The sequence below is a fragment of the Heptranchias perlo genome, chromosome 34, assembly GCF_035084215.1.
Source record: "Heptranchias perlo isolate sHepPer1 chromosome 34, sHepPer1.hap1, whole genome shotgun sequence".
NCBI lineage: Eukaryota > Metazoa > Chordata > Chondrichthyes > Hexanchiformes > Hexanchidae > Heptranchias > Heptranchias perlo.
Window position 1 is genome coordinate 16,101,081 of NC_090358.1, and position 21,279 is coordinate 16,122,359.

General features: G+C 41.4%; 1 protein-coding gene across 1 annotated transcript in view; it reads right to left on the bottom strand.

The window, feature by feature from the left end:
- The window catches only part of LOC137301585 (myosin heavy chain, striated muscle-like), a 61,866-nt gene extending 41,982 nt beyond the window's left edge, over positions 1-19,884 (bottom strand). Inside the window, exons 1-4 of the mRNA XM_067971138.1 lie at positions 19,479-19,884; positions 19,190-19,282; positions 2,169-2,252; positions 975-1,121 (exon numbers count right to left, since the gene is read on the bottom strand). Coding sequence (XP_067827239.1) covers positions 975-1,121; positions 2,169-2,252; positions 19,190-19,282; positions 19,479-19,541 — 387 coding nt within the window. The 5' untranslated portion in view covers positions 19,542-19,884. The remainder of the gene's footprint in view (positions 1-974; positions 1,122-2,168; positions 2,253-19,189; positions 19,283-19,478) is intronic.
- Between the last annotated feature and the right edge of the window lie 1,395 nt (positions 19,885-21,279).

A 21,279-nucleotide genomic window follows, 5' to 3' on the forward strand; every position in this document is an offset into this window, starting at 1 on the left:
GTATTTCAAAGTAACTCATTAAATGTGAAAGTCCTTTGGGATGTTTCTGAGAGAGCTGATAAGATGCTATATAAATGCCACCCCTTTCTTCCTAATATAATGATCATTGTGTAGAGTATAGCAGGATTTAGCCCATTTCTTCCCTATAGACCCTTTCAATTTTTCCATTTATATTTCATTCTGTCACTAAAGAAAGAAGAAAGAAAGAACTTGCATTTATATAGCGCCTTTCATGACTTCAGAACATCCCAAAGCACTTTACAGCCAATTAAGTACAGATTCAGAACAAAATAGAATTATTGGGCCGCAGGAGGGCTATAAGGCTGGAAGAGGTTACACAGATAGGGAGTGGTGAGGCTATGTTATGACAGGAATTTAAAATTGGAGGCATTCGATAACTGCGAGGCAATAGTTGAGCGAGCACAGGAGTGCATTTATATAGCGCCTTTCATGACTTCAGAACATCCCAAAGCACTTTACAGCCAATGAAGTACTTTTGAAGGTCGCTCAAACAGCCATGAGATAAACAAACAGCACTCGGGCCAGGATGTGTAATATTGTTGTAGATTTTATAGAATTTTCCCTTTTCAGGACCCTTGTTTCGTCTTGCACTGACGCACTTCAGCCAAAAGTGTAGGGTGGCCCTGACTGCAGACTCTCCATAGTTGCCGTCACATCACATTGAGATTGACCAACCTGCTTTGAGGGGAAAGTAACATCAGTTTGTCTTCCCTGAGTTGATGTGAATTGCTGTCATGTAACTCATCACCCAGTGGCCTGGCCAAAAACTGGTGGAACTGACTCATGGTCGAGCAGCTGAACATCACATCACTAAGAATCAAATTCAGGATGGGGTTTGAAGTGCAATTCACTTGGGTCCCTTTTGAATTTTTTGTAGGTTTTAACAAACTGAACAAAAACATGCCCATCAGTCATGCAAACTGAATGTTGTCAGGGAATATTAACTATCTCACCTCCGTAATGTAGTTCATTTCCTCTTTCAGTTGGTTAACTGACCATTCATACACAACCACCTCAGCCTTATTATCATCAGCTCGCTGCACCACTCCATATATCGTGCCCTGAGGAGATGCCTCTGAACCCATGCCATTGGAAAGATGCTGCAAAAAGTAACATGGCATTTAGTTACTTCAGCATTTCAAGGTCGTGCGGGGAAAGATTTATTTTGTGTGCAGCAACATCATTCTTTATAAATGTATTTATGATTTCCTTAACTAGAGAAAATCTCACCCATGTGTTGTCACTGCACAGTTACTGCAAGGGCACTTGACTGAAAAGTTAGCAAACTCAAGTCAGCTCAGCATATGAGACTGGTAAAGTTCCAAGAGCTAAGCAGTGGCAAAGGAGACAACAGACTCCGAGACCTCAATAATTAGGCGGGGATGGTGGAGTGCTTTTACAGCAACTTACATTCCTATAGCACCTTTCAACATAGCAACAGAGCTGAGGATCAGAATAGAGATGGAGCAAGAGAGAAATTAAGGGAGGCAGCTGAAGGAATGCTCGAAGAGGTAGGTTTTAAGAATATTTTTGGAAGATGGGAGAGCTTTAGAAATTGTGGAGCGATGAAAATCAGGGAGGAGCAAGAGGCCAGAATTGGGGGAGCGCAGAGATTTTGGAGGCTTGTAAGGCTGGAGGAGGTTACAGAGATAGGGAGGGGTGAGGCCATGGCGGTTCTTGAAAACAAGGATGAGAATTTTAAAATGGAGGCGATGACGGAACGGGAGCCAATGTAGGTCAGTGAGCACCGGGGTGACAGGTGAGTGAGACTTGGTGTAGAGTGCAGCTTGGGAGGCTGGTGAGCAGGGTATTGAAAAAGGCATGAATGAGGGTTCCAGCAGTAGTGAGGGTGAGGTGAGAGATGGAGATGGGAATATGCAAAAATGTTAGAAGAGTTCTCAAAATGTTAAACTCTGAAATATAGTGCTGCATTCTTATACACAACCATCCCATGTTTTGTGACAGGTGGAAATTTAGGTTTTGCAGAGAACCAGTGATCGGCAAAGAGCAGCAGGAAGAGATTTAGAGTGACTGACAGGAAGCGATGAGAAATGGGAGTGTTTAAGCCAACGGAAGGGAGCGGCAGAGCGAACAGGAGGACATGCTGATAGAAGGACGTGTGCCTTTTATTCACTAGAGTCACTAACCAATACTGGTGGTTCTGTCCTGTTACTTTCAGGATGGGTAAATCCATTGCGTTTCCTATGATGTCCTGCATTTGTTTTTTCTTCCTGGAACAAGTAAGAAGTTTGACTGGGATGTTAAACGTGTTGAAAACACATTGGTTAACTTTAAATATCATTTCTTCTTCGCTCCTTTCAAACCAGATATAAGCCAAAAAAAAATTCCTAATATAAAATATCAAAACCATCAAATATTATAAACTGCATCACTGAAAAAAATATTGATCGTTATTATACATTTATTTCAGCACTCAGAAGTTTAAAAAAATGCTCAGAGTGCACAGGAGCATACTCTAAATTCTCAAATTGTGTAACAGGAATGAAATATTTTAGTAAATGTTTACTGGCTTGTGCTTGTCTTATTAATTGTAATGTCCACAAAAGACTCTTGTTGGAGGGATTAACATTACAAGCTTTGTGACCATCCCACTTTATGACACATTCCATTTTTTAAAAATTCGTTCATGGGATGTGGGCGTTGCTGGCAAGGCCAGCATTTATTACCCATCCCTAATTGCCCTTGAGAAGGTGGTGGTGAGCCGCCTTCTTGAACCACTGCAATCCATGTGGTGAAGGTTCTCCCACAGTGCTGTTAGGAAGGGAGTTCCAGGATTTTGACCCAGCGACGATGAAGGAGCGGCGATATATTTCCAAGTCGGGATGGTGTGTGACTTGGAGGGGAACGTGCAGGTGGTGTTGTTCCTATGTACCTGCTGCTCTTGTCCTTTTGGGTGGTAGAAGACGCGGGTTTGGGAGGTGCTGTCGAAGAAGCCTTGGCGAGTTGCTGCAGTGCATCCTGTGGATGGTACACACTGCAGCCACTGTGCGCCGGTGATGAAGGGAGTGAATGTTTAGGGTGGTGGATGGGGTGCCAATCAAGCGAGCTGCTTTGTTCTGGATGGTGTCGAGCTTCTTGAGTGTTGTTGGAGCTGTACTCATCCAAACAGGTGGAGAGTATTCCATCACACTCCTGACTTGTGCCTTGTAGATGGTGGAAAGGCTTCTCTGCACTGCCTCCAGTGCTTGAATGTCTTCCTTGTGTCTCCGTGATCAGAACGTCACACTGTACCCACGGTGTGGTCTGACCAGAACACTGTACAGTTTCATCACAACTTCCTTTGGCTTGTATTCTACTCTTTTGATTATATAGTTCCATATTTAATTGGCTTTGTTGATTGCTGCTCTGGTTTTCAGTGATTATGTATCATCTCTGAAACAAGCCACAGAAAATGGGAAGCCCTGGGGAGGGAAGCCCTGTCCTTATTTCCATAATGTTTACATCCTTAACGAAGCCTGTGCACCTACAGGCACCAGTGCAACTCAGATAGAAAATAACAGGCCGTGCACTGCCCACACACTTTTGGGGTAATGATGAGTCCCTCAAATTTTCAACCCAACACCCCCCCTTGCGTTCCTCCCTCTCCCTTACCCGTGTAGGGTTCAAAACCCCTTTAACAAAAGACATTCGAAGAAAAGGTTTAACTGTCCCCTTTTAAACAAAGGCATTTGAAAACTGCAAACACAGTAATGTGGTAAACTGTGTTTTTGCAAATCCCATTTTTCCCGCAATGACGCTGATGGCATTAGAGAAGTATGAGTTTCAGGATCGAAGATTTTAAACTGCGGATAGATATCTAGATTGTTCAATATATAAGCTAGATGGATCATAGTCATCTTAAAGTGATATCAGGCTTTCAAAACATATAGGCTTTTGGAAACACAAGTTTTTCAACACAGCAGGGGGTAAGGTAAGAAAGGGCATACATCAAAGGCTTCGGGTCAGGAAAGCAATGATAGGTATGAAAAAGCATGGGCCTCTCGTTTCTATCTGCTAATCTCTTCAAAAAACTGGGATTTGTAAAACATTAAATAGTATTGCATCCAGCATATAGTCAAATGGTATAAGGAATGGATTTGAAGCCATTGAAACAATCAAAATTGGAGAGATCAGGACCAATAAGAATATCTGGGCATAGAAATGTAAGAGGCTATCTCTACATGAAAGGCCATAAACAAAGACAGTAAAAGGGCCTTTTACAATCCATGGTTCGAGCACATGGTCTTTTCCACATCAAAAGGGTCTCCGGTCACATGATCAAAGCCTAAACTGTCAATCATTGAAGTACGTTAATGATTGAGGCATAGCAACAGGGAACAATTGGACAAAAAGAATGACCCTCCCCAATCCCATTTCCTATTGGTAAAAAAAAACAATATAAAAAGACTTTGAGAGAAGAACAGCCTCTTCACCACCCGGCAGTCACAAGGAACGCATACTGCAGTTGAATATCACACAAGAAGAAGAGAAGCTCGAGGACTGAAGAGCTGATCAACCTTCAGGCCCAAAGAGCAAAAACTTTGGTTTAAAGGTTGTTTATGCATTAATGACTAGTCTGGTGTGTGTATGAATTGTTAAGTCATTACATAATAATGTTGTGAATTATTACGTGTATAACGGGATTTTATAGAGGAAAGTCATATGTATGGTTTGATATTGCTTCATGAATGCTCGTATGAATGATAACATCATTAAATAATTACTTTTGATTAACAAAACTACCATGAGTGAAGGTGACTTTCTTTGCTTGACTATTCTCCTGTTGTGGGATAACATGACCTTTTGGAGGGAGAGCAATAAGGAATTCCCTACACCTAATGGAAAGTTTCCACTTTGGGTCCACTAGTAGCACCGGGATTTTGATGTGGTGTGATGTGCAGCACTGAACCATACAGGCTAGGAAGATAGTAGATATGGGCACTGGACTGTGCAGAGTTAACTCAACTCACCAGTGGTAGCACCATATTTGGTTCAGCAATGCAAAGCTGGAATGGGAAAAAAAAATCAGCCCAGGACTTGCTCTCCTGAAAGCAACTCAGTAACACCTGGTGGAATATTTGTGTGTGCACATCACATAAGGACAGGATTGTACTTTTTTGATGGTCCCATGAAGGAACATCTGGTCAACACTCATTAGGTAAACTCCTATGTACAGCATGTCCATTTGTGTGCCAACACCCATTGAACTGACCCCAGCATCAGTCACTGCCCTCAGGAGAACTGGGGAGAAAAAACACAGTAATATCGATCCTAGTTTTTAAATCATCTTTTTAAACATTATGCCTTTTTTCAGCTCTTACCTCAAAAGCTATTTCTTATCTTACTTCAAAAGTTACCTCAAATATTAACTCGAACACTACCTCAGACTTAACCTTGAACCTTCCTGTACCAGCTGCATTATTGCCACCTACAATCTCATTGTCAACATTATCTGCACTAGCTCCTCCTTACCAGAGCTACCTTACGTTACTGAATGTCACCTTTACTGTTGCACTGTTTGTGATACTAACAAGAATGAAGGCGTGTACAAGCGAAACTTTCCTTTCCTTGGTATGTAGGGAAGAGATAAAAACTTTCTTTCCTACATGTATATTCACCCTGGAAAATTACTTTCCAACTTCTCCATATTGCTCTCCCTCCAAAAGATCATGTTATCCCACAACAGGAGAAGTGTTTGTTGAGTTTTAGTCTGCCCACATTATTTATGAGTGGAAATATTTCCAGTACAAACACACAATGACCTTAAAATTAGACTACCATATAGATGTACAAACACTTTAAAGCATTTGTCAAATTTTGTTTGATAACGCTCCTGTGAAGCATCTTGGGACTTTTAACTACGTTAAAGGCGCTATATAAATGCAAGTTGTTGTTGATATTCCTCTTCCTGCTATTTTAACGGAGACATTAACCATTTATATCAAGTGGGTTAACCCTCTATGAAAATAACGAACAAGGAAACTTCACACAAACACGTCAGGCTTTTGTACACTAATATCACACAGAGAAACTTTAAGTCTGACAGAGTTACAGGAGGTGATCGGATTGTAGGATTACAAAGCTGACACGAAAAGGCATTGTAGCTTATTCAGATTGGGGTGAGTGGAAAGGAGAAATAATAAGAATAATTTAGGATATAAATATTATGAAGTACGAGTGGATGTCTTGTGGCATTGCCCACTGAGAGTCAGGACAAAGCGAATTTCCCTCAGTGCATCAGTGATGCTGTAGGTGGAGGAATGGGAATCTACAGCTCCTGGAGTTTATGAACCGCCATCTAGTGGTAAGAGTGTGCATCTGCAGGAAAGATTGTGTAGTCGCAGAACGGTGATGCCCAAATAAGGAGTGCATGACATACATAGCAAATTTAATGTATTATATTGAAAACAGACGAGTGAATTAAGATAAAATACGTTCCTGAAAGTGGAGAGATCATGGTGAAAAGTGCTGTTTAGCCTCTGATGGTTCACCTGCTTCAGTCAGTAAGCAGATGAGCTATAGACAACAGGCAAGTTCTAGATTCATCCCTGGTCTGTGTTAAGTTAACTGATCTCAATGAGTGCAGTGGCCAAGGGTCCTGCAGAGGGGGAACTCAGCAAGGCCCCTGCCCCCGATGGATATACGACAACCCTTGCTGCAAGTGCATGATGTAGCCAGCAGACTGGATTGTGATGTCCCACAATTGAATAGCTTATCGAGGTTCATTGTTTAGGTTCACGCTGTTTAGTGCGAATTAGGTTGGACACACATTAAAACCACTGATGTTTGCATGCCTAGTTATTCATTGTTATCAGTCAAACACAAGTCCATTATTTAATGTGTGAGGACATAGCATGGGTGAAACTCATGTCTTCACTGATTCTAACCAATGCCTTAGATTCATGTCAACTTTTTTTACTAAAATTAGTATCATTCACATTTAAAAGGAACTTTAGTTGCCGGGATGTTACAATGTTGTGATGCTATAGCTATCAATTGAGAAGTAATCTAAATAATGTAATCCGTGATCAACAGCCTGTTTCTGTTGGTTCACAACGCAACTTCCTAGTGGCAGGTGGGACTTGCCATCGACACACGTCTCCAAGTCTATCCTTCCTTCTCAACCCAAAGATGGTTGTTAGTTCATGGCACAGACACACTAATGTTTAATTAATGGCTGCCTGGCAGTGATTCCACTATTGGCACTGAAATTAACACAAAGTTAATGAGTACAGTACATCTCCCTCAATCTCACTTTACATCCTGTTCATGTGGGAAGGTTTAGTTCACTTTACATACATATTGCAGTATGCCTTTAATTATTCAAATATCTGATATGGCAGAATCGACGATTAGGTGGAGTCACTGCACGGGTTAAAAAAAAATTCTAGAGAAGGCAAAATATCTGGTCTTGCAAGTTTTCTTTTCTCATGATATCATCCCTTGTTTTGGTTATGGTCAGATAGAAAGAAGAATGATTGTAAATGCTCACCACATTGAACCTTGCTTTTCTTGTGTGTGGCGTAGTGCATTCAGTGATATAAATCCACTGTACTGGCAAAACCAGATTAACGCCTTTGAACTGGTAGTTGTTTAGAAGGGATCTGATAGACGGGTGTCTGAGCTAGCTCCCATAGTTTACGCCATTGAATCCTCCTTATCTCGATAGCAGGCTCTTAGATCCATGAAAAATTTGGTCTATGGGTCTTCCGCCAGGATAAAGGAGACAGGTTTAGTAATGTAAACGGCGGAAACTGGTTCCTGGAAGTCCCAGAATCCGAACGTAAACAGCATTAGGCTACTTTAGACCAAATAAAACTGAACAGATTTCAAATAGTTTACAAACTGGGAGGAATGTACAGATTGGAAAGGACTGGGAAGCATTTGCACTGGTGCAAATATCCCAAAGTGTATCCCTCTATAAATGAGCCCTGAGCTTGTGAAAGATGTGTGGACAGTGGTGTCTATGAACACACTTCTAATCCAGGCCTTTTCTGAGCAATTGCAGGATTTCAATATGCTGTTTTAATTCACTCCTGCACTTTAGAAGAGATGCTATAATTCTATTCCATGCTTATTTATGTGTTTGCTCCTATTTTAAAACTTTAATGTACAATCGACGAGTTTATTCATTAGGGCACATTCTTCTTCTGATGACTTCATTCATCTGCCAGAGGCCCTTCCTCGTGTGAAACAGAAGAATGTGTCAGAGATTGAGCTGGTCATGTCATACATGTAACCATGTCAATCATCAGATCGCTAAAGGAAAAGAAAGAACTTGAATTGATACGGCACCTTATCATTCCCTCAGCACATCCCAAAGCACTTCACAAGCAGGGGATTTACTTTTGATGTGTCATCACTGTTGCTTTGCAGGCAAGTAAGGCAACCAATTTACACACAGGTAGATTCTCTGAAAAACTTGCTTCTGTTGCTGTTCTTACCAATTAAATATCCTGTTTCAATTGTTCAAATGGATCTTCAAGGTCCTGTGGCACTGTTTGAAGAGCAGGAAGTTCCCCTGTTGTCCTGACCAACACCCAAACCAACATCACCAAGAGCAGGTTAACTGGACATTTATCTCATTGCTGTTTCTAGGATCTTGTGTGCAAAATAACTTGACACATTTGCCTGTGAGATAACAATCGCTGCACTTTGGACTATTCTTGAAACAGGCGTAGCGTCCAGAGGTGTGAAGGGAGAAGTCTCGTGATCTCGTGACTCCCTTGCTTCTTCCAGGTACCCTGAAGACTTTGCAATCTGCAGAGTCCCACTACCAGGTGTCTTGAGGCACCCCTCTGTTAGGGTTCCCTATGGTGATAGCAAGAGGAAAGTGCCCGGGGCAGTGGGGGGGGGGTGGAAATCGGGAACATCCCCTCCTGCCTCATTAACATGCATACATTGGGACCACCTCTACTGCAGGCTCAGGCCCAGGACACCCAGGAGCATCGTGAGGGCGGAGACCTGATGTAACCCATCTCCAGCCACATTTTCTTGTTGTTATATCAGGGATCTGAATGTTCCCCAGGCACAACAAAGAGGAAAATCAACCCCATTATCTTCAAACCTCTCAAGAACCGTAACAATCACCAACTCTTCTGATGACTTTCAAATAATGAGCTCACATAATGAATTTTCAACATACACCTGTAGCATCATAACTCTAACACCTCTAGTCTTCAAGGTGCAATTTTTTATATCTGTACAATACAGTTATCACACTTAGCACTTCAATCTTACAAGTGAACTAAAGACGTTTACTGCATAGAAGGAGCCCACTCAGCCCATCTGTTTTAATTCATTGCCAGCGCAATCCAAAACCAGTCCCACTGCTCTACTCTCTCCTTAGACCTGTATCTTCCTCTGCTTCAAAATATTTATTTACTTTACCCTTAAAACGTGCAATGGTCTCTATCTCGACTACTCCATGTATCAAAGGATTCCATGCTCCAACCACCCTCTCAGTAAAGAAATTTCTTCTAACCTGTTCCTTCTCTCATCTGGTGACAGTTTTAAATTGATGATCTCTCCTCACTCACTCCATCCACAACCAGAGAGAATGGTCTTTCCTCTTCATAATTTTAAAAACCTCTATTAAATCTCCTCTTAGTCTTCTCTGCTCCACTTATAACTTGTTTGATTTTGCAGAAACCCCTCCATGTTCTTAAAAGTCTCTTTTGGCATTTGATATCCTCCATTTAACTTCAGCCTTGTGATGTTTTTACACCACCCAAGTAAAAAATCTCCAAATTCTTCTCTTTGAGATCAATATTTTGATGGTCCTCTTTTTTGTGAAACCACGGACTTCGTCACTGACAAGGGATTATACACATCAACAAATTATTTCTGGGTTAATCAAGATTAAGTTGTGTTACAATAAAAAACAAGTCCAACGAAAAGGATCCTGATTACAGTCTACAAAACATACTGATTTAACAGTTGTATTTTATTTTTTCGTGTACCTTAAGTACAGTTTGTTCCAAATAAACCAAAATGTCCTGTCACTGACAGGTTATTATGGCGACCACTTTATCACATAGAAGAGAGCAGGGGAACTCAGATATTGACTGAAACTGGATTTTGCCAGTATCCCTAAGCCCCTGTGCGTACTTGCTTGCAGTGCACACATGTATTGCAAATTGTGGGATGATCCTCCTGAGATTGGTGATTGATAGGTGTTTTAGTAAACTAGTCTCATTTGTTATTCCTCACCCGTGTGATGGATGTAATGACCTGATTTTTCAGTACAGCCTCTTCTCTGGAGAAGGCAATGTTGCCACTCCAGTTAGGAGTTTACTGTCTCAGCCAGCTCAATGTCACTCAGCAAACCCCTTCAAGTGTTGTAAATCTGTGCTTTCTCCACAAATAGGAGCCATCATTCTTTTTAATAGAGACCTTGACAAAGTTCCAAGATTCACCTTGTCCGCAGACTTGAAACTAAGGCTTTTCTGTTTATTAGGTTTGGCTCCTTATTATAATTGTCATTGTTTTGCAAGATCCTGCTCAGTATTGATTTTGCAGTTTTCAGAGAAAGTGCATTTCCTTTAACAGTTTGAAAGTTCTTTTGTTTTTACATTTTTAATGTTTATCAGACAATAGAACGAAAAAAAGGTGCAGGGGGAAGAGTATTTATCAAGTAATTAAATAAAGAAAAAAGTGTTGAGTTAGGGCTACCAAGTCCAACCACCTCCCCTTGACATTCAACGGCATTACCATCGCCAAATCCATCATCATCAACATCCTGGGTGTCACCATTGACCAGAAACTTAACTGGACCAGCCACATAAATACTGTGGCTACAAGAGCGGGTCAGAGGCTGGGTATTCTGCGGTGCCTGCCACTGATAGAACCATCCCATCCGCAAGATGTAACACCTTAAGGAGAGGATGAAGGATAAATGGGGAGGAAAGAAAGAACCCACTTTCCAAAAAAAAAAATCCGTGCGCTACCCGAGCTTCATAGTCGGTGTACGAAGACAAAGCAGCTCTATATTTAAACAACCGCAGAACTAATGACTGCCAGTATAACAAGGGTGGTTCCTCGATCCCACACTTCCAGTGACTGCTAACATAACAATAGCATTGACACATTTAAGGGGAAACTTGATGCTTCCACGAGGGAGTAGTGAACAGAGGGAGATGGGGGCAGGGTGGAAGAGGTAACTCGAGTTTAAATGGTGTGCAAACACAACGCTGTTCTAATTTAACCCTTTCCACATTACTAACAGCTGCCATTTTTGGATTTTCAGCCAAACAACCATGAGTGTGAGGTTTATCTCTTGGATCTGGTGGTCACGGCTGGGAGGATTTTGTCAATGTTCGGTTTATTCAATGGAGAAAATCGGGGAAAGATTCTTTGTTCTCAGAGGGTTCAGTTTTAAGGACCAATTGCGCTGAAATGGTGAGCCTACTGAACTCCTTCGATAGTCCACATTGCCGGAGAGAGCTGCCGACCTCACTGCATCCTACAAGGCCAACTGCTGAAGATCATTCCCCGTGCATTTCCCTGGAGAACATGAAATGCAATAACTGCCAGGGGATCGGATATTCCAGTGAGCAGAAGCTCCTAAATGGCTACTGCTCACATTTAATGCTACACTGTTTTATCAACCCAATATCTGCAATGAAAGATGGCCAAAGGAGGGTGGGCAGATCTGCCTCCTTTGATAAAGATAGCTTAGATGTCCTCCTGCAAAAGGTGCAGCAAAGGAGCGTAGCCATATTTGGGGCTGAGAGACACCCTCCTATACGCTACAATGTTTAGCAAGCATGGCAGCAGGTGGCATAGATAAGCCTGTTCCCTCTCAGAATGACATCTGTCCACCCCAATCAGCCTGCCAGGTAGCAGCCCTGAGCAATCAACCAGTGTGTCGTCCAAAAAACTAGTGGCAGCAACTAGGGTCAACTCCTGACTCAGTATAAGGAGGGACAATGGGCACAGGAATCCCATGGCACCTTACTGAGGAGCAGCAGGCTGCCACCACAATTACACTTCCCACTGAGTAAGAAATCAGAAGGAGCACTAGAGGAGGAAGCAGAAGACATAACATGCACTATCACCAAGGGGAAGCTCTGGGGAAAGGAAAGCTGATTGCATAAACACACAACAGTAACAGGGAAATAAATCTGTTGCAATTTATTTCAATGTAGTTGTGAGAGTTTTTCAGAAAGGGCATATGAATTTAGGGGGGAAAAAATAACGGGTATGTAGGATAGTCGAAGTGGATTTGATTGTAATAGATTGAATGGTGATTATAGGTCCACCATCTTGTGCTCAATATGATCAGACTGTTCACACATTGGCCTGAGTCACAGAAGTCTAGAAACAGATCACCTTCCCACCTTATTGATCAGTTGGAGAATGACATATTTCAGAACTCAGCAAAGATTTTGTTTGTCATAAATTAATGAAACTTTAAAAAAGTAAACAAAGAAATTTGTCCCTTAATATTCCTTAAAAACTCAATAATGGCTGATATCCTCAGAATCTATTCCAGGGTAGAAATGTTTGTACAAAACGTTTGAGGACTTTCTCTGCGGATAGTGACATGGTTAGCAGTTGGGTGTCAGAGCTCACTGTGTATGAATCAAATGATTACACAAGGACTGTAATGTGGAGTTTGGAACAGCGCAGCAATGCTGGATGATGTTCAACTTTATGTCATCATGTTTGCTAAAGTCTATCTCACTGCACCTGGCTAGATAGGATTACTGCAAAGTACAAAAGGCAAGCCATTAACAAACCCATTCATGAGAGCACCTATTCTATTTCAAACATGTCCAAGAAAAATTTTCTTCTACATGTAAATATTGGCTTGTAGCTCACTGCCCTGCTCATTCTACAGTACCTGTCTGTCTTTAACTCCATCACTTCGTGACTCAATAAATCATTTCAGCACCTGAAGCCATAGACTGATATATTTCAATATGCTTCAATTATTTGTGCCAGGAGAGTCCACTTTTTTTATTTTTTTAAATTGTTTAATTTGATGACTAGAATACATTTTGTTTTAAAAGATGGGACTCCTTCCCTCTAAATGTATTTATTCACTTATGCAGCATACATATGTACATATTTCACTTATGCCTGAGAGGATAGTTAACCTGCCACCAGCTCTTCTGAAACCAGCATGTGTATCAGAGTGGACTTGGACAATGCTTTGATTTTTCCCACCCTTCAGCAAGTATTTGTCCTCCACGCAGTGCATCCCCACAGTTGCATGGCTCAAAGCAAGAGCTCAGGATGTAGAGAACTGCACCATAAACCCGGATCCAATTGCTCTACTTGTGACACTTCTAGAGCTCCAGTGAACGTCAACACCAGCAGTAGTCTCCCAATTGCACCTCCTTTCACATGTACAAGGTGGTGTACATTAACCGTGTGTTCAAAAATACTGGATTAACATATCCAGAACAATTTTCTGGATGAACATATCCAGAGGAATTTTCCAGATTTCCCCTTAATCGGCCTGGGATCTGTTTTTTTGCCTCTCTCAGGAGATTACATGGCTCCAGGTGGGTGGGGAGTGTATGTATTGTAATCTACAAGGCATCACAACTGTATGGGACAGGCTGGATGGACCAGCAGATCTTTTCCTGTCCGTCATTTTTCACATGTTCGTATAATTGCCAGTAAGTGATGTTACCTAGGTCTCCAATCACTCAATTCACTGATCGTTTAACTGAGTGTCCTTCACAGACCAGGAATAATAAGGTGTCCAGGGGATTGTCTATATTTGCTTCTTGTAGAAAAACCACTATTATTTTCCTTATATTTCTTTCAGTTTATGGTTTCATTGAAAATAGTGCACTGAGGAAATCGTCTCACCTCGTGTTCTCTAGTCTTAAATAGCCATTACCATTGATCTGTGATTCAGTGATGTCTCTTTCCTCCACTATACCATTAAATATTAGCCATTTGACAGCCAACATAAGGATTGATCAACATTAAAAGCGTAATGCTGCCTTAATCCCTTTTTTGACTATGTTTATTAAATATATGTGAATATTAAGCATAAACACTCCCGTCAGTTCCAAAATTCAATGTAGCCCTTCTAAAAATATATATTTTAAATATAAATATACTTGCTGCAGACTTGCGGATTGAGATGATCTGTGCAAACTGAGATATTTATTGAAAAATATCTAACTCGGGTAGCTATAGGAGAGGGCTAGGCACAGTCGGTGGGTGTGCCGCAGGTTTAGAACATTAACTCTTCAAGAGTCTTGTAAAAATTCAAGAATATTGCATCAGCTGAATTATTTAGTTGAAAAATGTACACACAGGCCAATCATGGGCCCAGTGTGACTACATACCATCAGAGTCCACAGTATGACGTTGGTTAAAAAAACACACAGAAAGAAAGATAAGAACGATGTAGTCTGACAACAGGCGCTGGCTAAACATTGCAATCTAATTTAAAGTAGTAGTCCCTTATTGTGACTGAGTGAAATGTAAGAAAATATGGCTGAGAAAAGAACCACGGTGTAACAGACCCATTCCTTCACCTACCATGTACAAATCACTCTACTATTCGTTGAGGAGATTAAACGGATTGGGCGAAGAGAGGTATAGGTGAGAAAAAGCTCTTTGAATGAGAGGTACAAATGAAGAAAAGCTCTAATGCAGCTCTCTGCCCACCCAAATGTAAAGCAAACCCTGAATACCTATCTAACCCTATACCCTACATTGTACATCCTTGACCAGTTGCTTTCCTTGGGAGGAGACTTCCATGGCTGTACCAGCTCAGGAAACATCACTTTTCACACCGCATTCTGTAATCTCCTTCTGTATTTATCCTTAGTATCCTATTCCTGACATAGTCATCCAGATCTTTTCAAAGCTGTGAAGGTGTTATGAACACAGCACTCGCTGCTTTGCTCGATAGTACATTCTACAGATCCGGTACCCTGGAGGAGGGGGATCCATCTCATTGTACCCTGATTAAGGCTTGTTAATTTCTTTCCCTCATGACCGCTGATTCTCTGCGCACAACCTAAGCTGGATCACTAATTGGCATCAGGAGCACAGCTACACCTCAGAAGGTTTGGAACTTTCCCAATCAACATTCTCGGACATAGAAGAGAAAAACAAGACGGAGCTTTGGAATGTGTGAAGAAATTTGAGATTTGAAAAAAACAAAGATAGATTGAAAGACAAAATCAATTTGCATGATGCAGTGAGATTGGATAAAAAAAAACAGGAAAGTAAGTGAAACTGGCCGATGGGGTTAGAGAGGCTGAAACAGATAGAGATGGAGACCGATTAAAAGAGACATATAGATATAGAGAGGGAGGATAGAAGAGCTTAGAGACAATGTTGCCTGGCAATGCCTAATTTCAGAGTGTGAGAGTAGAGATACTGCACAGAAATTCGGACTATCTGAGCAGTGACTGGGATATACTTTCTCAGCTGTTCCAGGAGTTTGGATCCATTACTGTTAGAATTCTTAAAGATCTGGATCATGTCTCCTGATTTTTATAAAGAAAACAAATTCAGTTCTATGAGACTCTTCATAACTTGGGAGTTCTAAGATCCAGACTCATTCTTCTTAATTTTCTCTGAACATGCACCGATGCATTAATGGCCTTTCGAAAGTAGAGTGCCCAAAACTACACACGACATTCTGAATGTGGCTTTTTCTGAGCTCGATGCAAGGTTAGGATAATTTGTTCGACTATAGTCAAACTTGTGGGGACAAAAAGGGTGTCAGACGAGATTCCTGTGGAATTCCACGAGTTGCTGGCCCTTAGCCAAAGTTTTTCTGCTTATTAGCAGGCACTTCATTCTAGTTCAGTGCACTTCATATATCACTCCTGTAGCTTGTGAGCTGTAAATCTGGTGAGTGTATACCGCCACAGTAGAGGAGCCAATATTTTAGAGGAGAATGAGCTCTTCTGATGATGGGAGCGTACATTTTGTCCATCATTTTAGTTAGATACATCAGGCATACAGATGGTGTACTTCCACACAAATGGTACACTTCTCTCGTACAAACTAGATATGGTTCGTACGTAACACATATACGAACAACAACAACTCGCATTTATATAGCATCTTTAATGTAGTAAAAACGTCCCAAGGCGCAGGCACGATGGGTCGAATGGCCTCCTTCTGTGCTGTATGATTCTATGGCGCTTCACTGGAGCGTTAACAAACAAAATTTGACACCGAGCCACATAAGGAGATATTAGTCCGGTGACCAAAAGCTTGGTCAAAAAGGTAGGTTTTAAGGACCATCTTAAAGGAGGGGGGAAGAGGTCGAGAGGCAGAGAGGTTTAGGGAGGGAATTCCAGAGCTTAGGACCTAGGCAGCTGAAGGCGCGGTAGAGCGATTAAAATCAGGGATGCGCAAGAAGCAAGAATTGGAGGAGCGTAGAAACCTCGGAGGGTTGTAGGGCTGGATGAGGTTACAGAGATAGGGAAGGGCGAGGCCATGGAGGGATTGAAAACAAGGATGAGAATTTTAAAACTGAGGTAGTCAGCGAGCACAAGGGTGATGGGTGAACGGGACTTGGTGCAAGTTAGGATATGGGCAGCAGAGTTTTGGATGAGCTCAAGTTTATGGAGGGTGGAAGATGGGAGGCCGGCCAGGAGAGCATTGGAATAGTCAAGTCTAGAGATTGCAAAGGCATGGATGAAGGTTTCAGCAGCAGATGAGCTGAGGCAGGGGCGGAGGTGGGCGATGTTATGGAGGTGGAAGTAGGCGGTCTTGGTGATGGAGTGAATGGGTGGTCAGGGTCAAATAAGACACCAAGGTTGCAAACGGTCTGGTTCAGCCTCAGCCAGTGGCCAGGGAGAGGGATGGAGTCGGTGGCAAGGGAACGGAGTTGGTGGCGGGGACCGAAGACATGGGCTTCGGTCTTCCCAATATTTAGTATCCTAAGTGGCAAACAATCGTCACCCACTGCTCATTAGAGTTAAACTTATCACATGAGCGGTGGGTGATGTTTGTTTACCACTTAGAGCAAATTCCAGGCCAATGATTCAGTACTTGTCCTGCAAGGTAGTGTGTGAAGAATATACAGCACAACTCTGGTACTGATATACATCTTGTAAAACCACATTCTTTAAGAAAAAAATTCACAGGTATCACAAAGCAGAGTTCAGATGTCATATGCCTCTGAGGCTACATGGTTACAATTGCTTTTACTATTTGAATAGATAAAATCAGTGACATAGTGATTGCACAAACTATTGCTGAAGCTCAATCGCAGCATCGGCCCTCCCCCTTCCCTGTCCCGGCCAGATCTTCAGGTTTGAGCCTCATATCAGGCAGGTTAATTGAAGTTAAGATTGTAAACAATTTTACAACACCAAGTTATAGTCCAGCAATTTTATTTTAAATTCACAAGTTTTCGGAGGCTTCCTCCTTCGTCAGGTGAACGATATTTTCACATCGTTCACCTGACGAAGGAGGAAGCCTCCGAAAGCTTGTGAATTTAAAATAAAATTGCTGGACTATAACTTGGTGTTGTAAAATTGTTTACAGAAGTTAAGATTATGAAGTAACGACTGCCTCAGTCCAGTAACATCTTATGGGAAACTATTTATAGTAAATGTTATTATTATTACTACCACAGCATTGAACTTCTAATCAAACATCTACACACAGCTCAAACAAAGAGGACAGGAGGAACCTCTTGTACCTTTTGCTCTCAGAAGAGGTTTAACACCCAAAAGTTCTCACTGAATTCCTACTGTAGGCCAATGGGTCAGAGATCACTGAAGACAACACCACGATAATCTTTTTAAAACTCGTATTAACCCATTCTCTGATCTGATGAGAGCTACTGCTAGTATTTTTGTTATGATGTGGAATTGCCGGTGATGGACTGGTGATGACTCCATCAGCCTCCGAAAGCTTGTGATTTTCAAATAAAACTGTTGGACTATAACCTGGTGTTGTAAGATTCCTTAGTATTTTTGTTAGTGAAGGTACTTTGCATGGAGATGAAAGAGTAACCTTTAATGCTGCATTAATTTACATAACAACTAGAGTGCATTTTTGTTCAGTGATGTGCGCCAGTGAAGGAGTTTCAGGGACACTGACCTCAGTCATCCTAATTAAGTTTTCCTCACATACGGACAAAAGGTAAAATAACCTATCCCTAAAAATAATGGGTGTTTCTCACATTATTCATTTGTAAATTATTTAATTGATTTCAGCTGAGATAGATTGCAATGTGTCTTCACGTCATTGCTTTGTCCCAGAGTTTCTGTTAATCGGTAAACTCTGGAGGTTAGCAGCCTGAGCACACAAACTGCACACTCCTGAAATCTCGGCTATAAAATCTTATCTTTCCAACAGATGGTAGGAGGAACACTGGTTTTACAAAACGAGGCTTCCACAGCTCTCACCTAACCATAGAGAAAAAGTGATTTGTAAAAGACTTCCATCACGTGGAAAATCAACTATTTTTAAGGTGTGTTCTATCTAAAGATATTAAAGTTTGCATGTTGTTAAATCTGAGACAATTAATCAGCAGCAAATTACAAAGAGACACTAAAAATCAGCTAGTCACAGGCATTGCCTGTGGGGCCGTGTCACTTTAAACCAGGATGTAATATATGTCTACAAAGAAGTTGTGAATCGATTACTCTTAACCATAAAAATGCTATTTTGTGGGGCCATCAATAATGGTACCTTAGCTAAAATGATGAATATAAAACCAAACCTTTCACTTAAATCTAGATTCATGGCACAAAAATGACCTGTATTTAGGGTTGCCAACTCTGGTATAACCTGGATGTAGCCCAGGTTTCATCACATGATCTCCTGCCTCCAACTGCCCCACCACCACGCACCCGCCATTGGTCACCTGACACGTCTATCCTGCGCCAATTGGAAAGCGAACAGACTCTTTGTTTCCTGATTGGATGTATCTTGACTGTCAGTCAAACAGCTTTTTTTCTCCTTCTCCAATATTTTTATAACTAATAAACAAAAGTGTTCAAAGAAATTTTTCAAAAACACAATTCTATTAGTGCCCCTATGATTTTTCTCCCAGGTTTCTTGCAGCAGTGTCTAGGAGATTACTCTTTAATTCCTGGAAACTCCAGGACAATCCTGGGGGGTTGGCAACCCTACCTGTACCATTAACAAGCCAACACTGGCATTAACACTTGTGGAGGTAACAGAAGCAGTGACATTGCTTAACTTTACTGACCATTTCGGTTTTTCCTTTACTTTTGGTTTCATCTCGTGCCGAGGTGGAGTTTCCTTCAGCGTGGAGAGTCAGCCGTACCCTTCGGATGTTACCCTAAGCAATGGAACAACCAGGTGTTTATCTGATTGCACTATTTAAGCAGAAGCAAAATAAAAGAACATTTCTGAACACTCAGTTTAAACTGAAATGTTCAATATGCCAAGCAGTTTAGATGAAGTATAAAATACCATCACAGATTTAGTCACATTAAATGTTTACATAAGAGCAATAAAATAATAAAATGACTTACCCTCCTTACAGGCTCTGGTGACTTTGTGATTGTGCATGTTGTCGCTGTTTTAAATTGTAGCATTGTCCCTACGAATATAGTTTATCCAAAGATCCACAACTTTGGCTTTGCCAGCTACTTCCAAAAAGTGAGAGATGCTCTCCTTACCATCTGTTACTCTTTCTGAAAAAAACTTCTGGCAACAATTCCAGTCCCGGGTTTAGTCTGTGACTTTTACCACTCTTCCTTAATTTTAGGCTTGACCTTTGGTAAGAGATTTGAGGATTCGGGGGTTGTAAAAACTGAGAGGATTAACCAGCAGCAAGTTACAAAGGGATGCTGTAATCAGCTTGCCATTGGCAGTGCACTGCCACATCATAAGCAAATGTCTTCTCAAACAGCCATCTGTTTTCACCCCAGCCCGGAAAGATAGTGAATCCGTTTGTTACTTAGCAACACACCTATTATGACACATCTGGGAATACATCCTCGCCCAACTTGTCAAACAGCATTTTACCTGTTCTAGCCCTTCCTCATTAGAATACTTCACATGGGTGTTGTCCCATTCCACCTTTATCAGGACTGGCTCTATATAATTCAGGTGTTTTTCACCAAGGGTATGAATAGAAATTGTTTCTATTTGCCTAAAGTCGCATCAAAAGTTCTGCCAGCATCGTACCAGAGACTACACATTACGTTCCATTTATGTCACTCAATTTTCTTCTCTCTCTCTCTCTCGTCCTCCTTCCTTCAACTGCTTTCTTTCTCAAAAAACACACACAAAGTAGAAATGAAGATTCTAAACAGAACCAGCCTCAAGGGCACTACCGTTTGTTTGTTTAACTGATGTGTACAGCGATACGCAGCACCTGGACTGGAGGTCTGAGTGTTCACTAACCCTTTGAGAACTGGAGTCAGATTTTGCACCAAAAAGAAAAGGTGTTGATAAATTTTCAGTTAATTTGGAGAATTTTGTGAATTTTTAAAAAAATGCTATTCTTTATAGCTCTAATTTCAGTTTGTAATATTCAATATAATATTTTTAAAATGAAAGTGTCTCTATTCATAACTCAGCCACTCATATCCCTCACTGGCCTACACTGGCTCGGTCCCCCAGTATGTTAAATTTAAAATCCTCATTCACAAAACCCTCTGCAATCTCCTCCATTTACAGATGCCCTCCTGTACCTTTCAGTCCACTAACTCTGGCCTTTTGTACCTCTTCATCCCACCATTGGTGGCAAAACCTTCAACTGCCTCAACCCCACTCTCTGCACCTCCCTCTCTTCTTCTCTCTTCACTTTTAAAAATCTTATCAAAATCCATCTTTTGGACCAAACTTTCAGTCATCCTTCCTAAACTCTCCCCCATGGCTGGCTGTTAGGAACATAGGAACAGGAGTAGACCATTCAGCCCATTCTTTAAGTGATTTCTGTACATGGAACCCTAAATCTCTGCTCTTCCACAGTTCCCAGATTCTTACCATTTAAAAGATACCCTGATCTATCTTTCTTAGGTCTGAAATGGATGACCTCACACTTCCCCACATTGAACTCCATCTGCCACAGTTTTGCCCACTCACTTAATCTATCAACATCCCTTTACAACTTTCTGCTCCCATCTACACTGCTTACTGTGCCACCTAACTAAGTGTCATCAGCAAACTTGGATATACACCTCTCTATTCCTTCATCTAAGTCATTGATAAATAGTGAAAAGCAGATGTCCCAGTACAAATTCCTGGGGGACACCACTAGTCACATCCTGCCAATTGGAGTACATAGCCATTACCCCTCCTTTCTATCTCCTACCTCCTAATCAA